This window comes from Octodon degus, unplaced genomic scaffold (genome assembly GCF_000260255.1).
Source record: "Octodon degus isolate 3935 unplaced genomic scaffold, OctDeg1.0 scaffold00189, whole genome shotgun sequence".
Lineage (NCBI taxonomy): Eukaryota > Metazoa > Chordata > Mammalia > Rodentia > Octodontidae > Octodon > Octodon degus.
In genome coordinates, this window is record NW_004524765.1 from 2,819,798 (window position 1) to 2,824,886 (window position 5,089).

The 5,089-nt window shown below is 38.7% G+C and overlaps 1 protein-coding gene across 1 annotated transcript; it reads left to right on the forward strand.

Annotated features, from left to right (window-relative positions):
• The first annotated feature begins 588 nt into the window (after nt 1-588).
• LOC101564679 (ribonuclease pancreatic-like) lies at nt 589-942 on the forward strand. Its single transcript, XM_004644032.2, has one exon. The coding sequence runs from the start codon at nt 589-591 to the stop codon at nt 940-942; it is 354 nt and encodes a 117-aa protein (XP_004644089.2).
• Nucleotides 943-5,089: the final 4,147 nt, after the last annotated feature.

The window sequence follows — 5,089 nt, forward strand, 5'->3', positions numbered from 1 at the left end:
TTATTTATTTATTGTGGAACCGGGGATTGAATTCAGACCCTTGCACTTGCCAGGCAAGCATTTATTCTACTGAGCTAACTCCCTGGCCCTGAGAAATTTTTAAAATAGTTATGTAACCTCTCTGAGGTGACTTGAGACAGACTTCTCAGCAATGCTGAAGCTGTTTGCACTTGGGCAACTCTTTCAGATGGACTAAATACCTTTTGCATAAAGAGATGTGCATGAGTCTTTGGGGGAAAGATCAGGAGTGACATTTTATGGTTCTAATGTCATGTAATGTTTATAGACTTAATATTGGCTCTTAAGGATTATTAAACTGTGATATAATATTCAAGTTGTGCAATGATGAAAATGTCTTTGTGTCTGGAAAAAAATAAAGTAAAATAGGTATGTAGGCTTAGAAGCCAAAATAAGGGTAGAAGTAGATTTGATGAATAATTTCATTCTAATCATTGTCTCTACTATTACCATGATCTTTCCTTTTCACACACAGAAAAGATGGTGCAAGCTGTGAGATATCCTTTTCTGTTGCTGCTGGGACTGTTGGCACTAATGTGTCCACTGTGTGCTCTGGAACCAAACGACAACATGAGTAAACAGTTTGCAAATAAGCACATAATGACTGAGTCAAAGTCATGTAACACCACAAGGGTCCCGATCAACCAGGCTATGCGCAAGTGTAAGGAGTCAAACACCTTTCTTCATGTCTCTCTCAAAGACGTGTATAAGGTCTGTGATTCTAAACCCATCAGTTGCAAGAATGGAGCCCAGTTGTGTCACAAGAGTGAAAACCTTGTTGGTATGACTGCATGCAATATCAAGATAAAAGATGAAACACTAGAGAAGTGTACTTACAACGAGATGAAAGTGAATGATTACTACACTGTGGCATGTATTCTTCCAGGTAGTAGCACTAAGTTGACCCCTTCTCACTTAGACTAACTTTGTAAAGATTTGATCACTTTTCACACAATTTCTATTATACTTTCTTCTTTTTCTTTTCCTTTTGAAAAACATTTCCTTGTTTCCACAAAAAGAAAAGAATGAGTTGTTGATTTCTGCTTTAGAGATTTGACTATTTTGAGGCAAGGCAAATGTGGAAAGGAAGGAAGAGCTCTAAGCCTTTGAGACTTCTGTCAGCTTTATTATACTGTATTAACAACAATAAAACCAATTCTTTCTGCATTCTCGTGAGCGTCTCTGTTTTTTTCCTGACTTTCAAATCCTTGTCTGTCAGAATTCCAGGAATGATTTTCTTCCTAGCTCCCTAGGCACCTTTCAAGTTTCCTTGAGAGCTCAACCAATTTCCTTGCCCTGTGCTCTGCCAGTGGAAGAAGGGAAGTTCCTCTATCCCTTCAAACTCCTCTTGATTTTACCTGTTTCCTTTGAAGCCATTGTCTATTGAAGACCCTTCCCATAGTGCCAGTTATAGGAACACCTGCAGTGGGTTTCAGTCTCCCTGCCTGGATTACTGAACAATGTGGGAAAGGAAAAAAAAAAAAGAGCAAAGGAAAAAATAGAGCCATACATAGCAGGGATCTGAGACTTCCAGTTGCTCTCTGGGAAGAGAAGGGTCCAATCTTCAGATAGTCACCATTTTGCTAGCCATTGTAGGGATAAGGGGATAGGCTGCTTTTCCTTGAACAGCAGAGAGGCAGTGGCACAATGGGCAAGTATAACTTCATAAAGGAAACAAGCCAAGCTTCTTCTCCACACCTGGGTGCTAACCTCATTGACCTAGAGGAAGGTGATTTCTGCATTTTAAAACTGGTCATATGACAGGCAAGGTAAAGAAGGCTTAGGAGAGATACTATGCTAATGTATAGTTCACATTCCCTAACAATTGTCTACAACTATTTGGAAGAGAAAGAGAGAGAGAGAGAGAGAGAGAGAGAGAGAGAGAGAGAGAGAGAAGAAAAGTGCCTACTTTAGGTTTTTTAGGGGGTCATTATGAACAATGCTGGGTAGCTAGTGCTGAACTACATCCCTAATCTTTATCTTTTTTTCTTTTTTGGCAGAACCAGGGATTGAACTCAGGACCCTGCATTTGCCAGGCAAGCACTTATTCTACTGAGCTATCTCCCAGGGTCCCCTAATCTTTTTATTTATTTTTTTTTTACATTTGAGATAGGATCTCACCAAGTTGTCCTCAAACACATAATCCTCCTGTCCCACCCTCCCACATGCTGAGATTACAGGCATGCACAACTATCTCTATTAAATTTTTTAAAAATAATTTTGAGACAATATTTTACCAAGAAAGCTGATTGGAAGTAGCCTCCCCTTTCACAATTAGAGAAAAAATAGAGTGTGAACACTGTTGGATGTAACACATAGCGAGAAACTTATCTGATGATCATTTGCTCCTTCCTATTGGTACTGGGGATTGAAACCAAAATGTAATTCATAGTACCACAAAAAAATGTGCCCCCCACCAAGCTGGTCAGTCTTCTGTCAGCTAGAATGAATGCGCTTCTCTAGGTAACCTTCACCGGGTTGGGGTTTTTCCTGTTTAAAGCTCAGGCATGATATGCAACATTGACTCCTATAGGGCAGCAAATCAAGCTCTCATGGCAAGATCATGCTCTGCCCTGTAACGGAACATTCGCAGGGCTAAGACTTTTTTCTTCCAAATAACTTTGGAAAAATATTAAATTATTAAAATATTTTAAAATATCAATAATAAAATATTTTAATTCAAGGTATGATTGAAAAGCAAAATTTATGTAACTTAGTGATGGAAATAAGTGTAAATCTGTGAACTCTGCACCACAGTCTAGGTCTATAATACTTCCCTTCACCTTCAAAAGCATCCTCCCATGCTATATTATTATTATTTTTTTTTTTTGTGGTACTGGGGATTGAACTCAGGACCCTGCACTTACCAGGCAGGCACTTATTCTACTGAGCTATCTCCCCAGGCATATTACTATTATTTTGTGATGAGAACATTTAACATAAGACTTACCCTCTTAGCAAGTTTAAGTTGCACAGGGCTGTTAACTACAGTGCCGTGCTCCACAGTAGATCTCTAGAATTCACTGAATAACCAAAGCCATGTTCTCTTTACTCCCTCCCTGTGTTCCCCTTTTGCATTGAAGACAGCCACTATTTAACTCTCTTCTTCTATAATCTTAACTATTTTTACAGTGATCAAATATAACGTTTGTTCTGTGTATGGCTCATTTCACTTGCTATAAGTGTCTTTCATTTGCTGTTGCAGAGGGCAGGATTTCCTTCCTTTTAAAGGTTGAATGTGATTCTATTACATGTGTGTACCATGTTCAGCAAATCCATGGACATTTGGGTTGCCTCCATGTTAGCTATTATAAATATTGCTACTGTGAACATGGGAGTGCATGTATTTCTTTGAAATCTTAATTTCAATTCTTTTGTATATATGCAGAGAGGTGGGATTGTTAGGTCCTATGTGAACTTTAGTGAAGGAGGGAAGGAAGGAAGGAATAGATAGATAGATAGATAGATAGATAGATAGATAGATAGATAGATATATTTTACAGAAGGGTCTACAGGATGTTCAGGGTCTTACTACTAGATCAGGCTCATAGTGATCAGCCTGTTTACAGCCTCCTAAGAGCTGGGATTAGAGGTGCACTCCATTATGCCCAGTCTAAGGGCCAGGGAGATGGCTCAGTAGAACAAGCACTTGCCTGGCAAGCACAAGGGCCTGAGTTCAATCCCTGGTTCAGCCAAAAAAAAAAAAAAAAAATCTCATTATGCCCAGTCTCAATTGCCATCTCAGCACATCCCAGAAGCAGGGCCAGCATGGCAGGCTGGGGGATCAAACCCCCAAATCCTGCACCTAGTTGCAGGTGATTTAATCTGCTGAGCTATTTGGTTGGCCTGTGGGAAGGAATTTTTTGAGGCAGGGTCTTGCTCTGTAGTCCAGAGTGGCCTTGAATTTACTAGCCCAGGCTGACCTCAAACTCATGGTGATCTTCCTGCCTCAGCCTTCTGAGTGCTGAGATTATAGGCATGCATCAGCCCACACAGTGGGAGTTCTGTTTTAGAAAGAAGACTCACTATACCATTTCCATAGTGGAAAACCAGTTTACCTTCCCTTCAGCAATGTACAAATGTTCCTTTTTGGCTCAAGTCAACAACTTCTGACAATTCCTAGTTCTGCTGATAGCCCAGTACTACTATGGACTATTGGACTATATTGGGTTATTTTGCTGAATTCAAGGACCTCCAATCTTTAGACTAGTTGCAAGTATGAAAAGGTCCTTTAAAGACTTCTCCGAATACAGCTTCTCTAACTGAAGCTGAATACCCATCTCTGAAAAAAACAAACCAAAAGAGGGGATATGTTGGGAGCCATGAAGCTAGGAAATGGATCAAATATATGTAGGTGGGACTTGGCCCAGTGCCTAAAGCAAACAAGTTACCTCACTCCTGAGATGAACGTCCTATTTGGTTAAGGTTAGCTATCAGTTGTTAGGTAACCTAGTATCATGTGTTACTAACTTCACAAAAGTGTAAGTAAAGGACTATTTTGTTGTGAAGAAAACAAATAGGAAGGAAAAAATATATGCATACACAAGACAGGATAGATATACAGCTACTTTCTCTTAGTTCACTGAGAATAAAAGTTTATAGTAATATTGTTTAGACAACATATCATGTCTGCATCTTGTCTTCTGAACAACTACTACGAAGACAACAATATGCAATGTATTAATTATTGTAACCATCTTACTAAAGTGTTTTGAAACTGTTTCATTGCTATTTTTCACATTAAAATGAATAAAAAATTTTTAAAAACCAAATTTCCTTTTTATCATCTTCTTGCCAACACTGCTTATCTTCTACCTTTTCATAGAAACCATCCTACCATGTCTGAAGTGATAGTTAATAGTTTTGATCTATATTTCCATGATGGAAACACTTATTATGTTAGAGTGGACAATTCAGTAATTTTAACTTACTCATAAGGGGAAGCAATTCATTTCAGAACATTTTCATCAGCCCCAAAAGAAACTAGTCACAAAAAAGAAGAAGAAGAAGAAGAAGAAGAAGAAGAAGAAGAAGAAGAAGAAGAAGAAGAAGAAGAAGAAGAAGAAGAAGA

Excerpts from the sequence above, each read along its gene's own strand:
- LOC101564679 (XM_004644032.2), top strand. The coding sequence starts at position 589 with ATGAGTAAACAGTTTGCAAATAAGCACATAATGACTGAGTCAAAGTCA.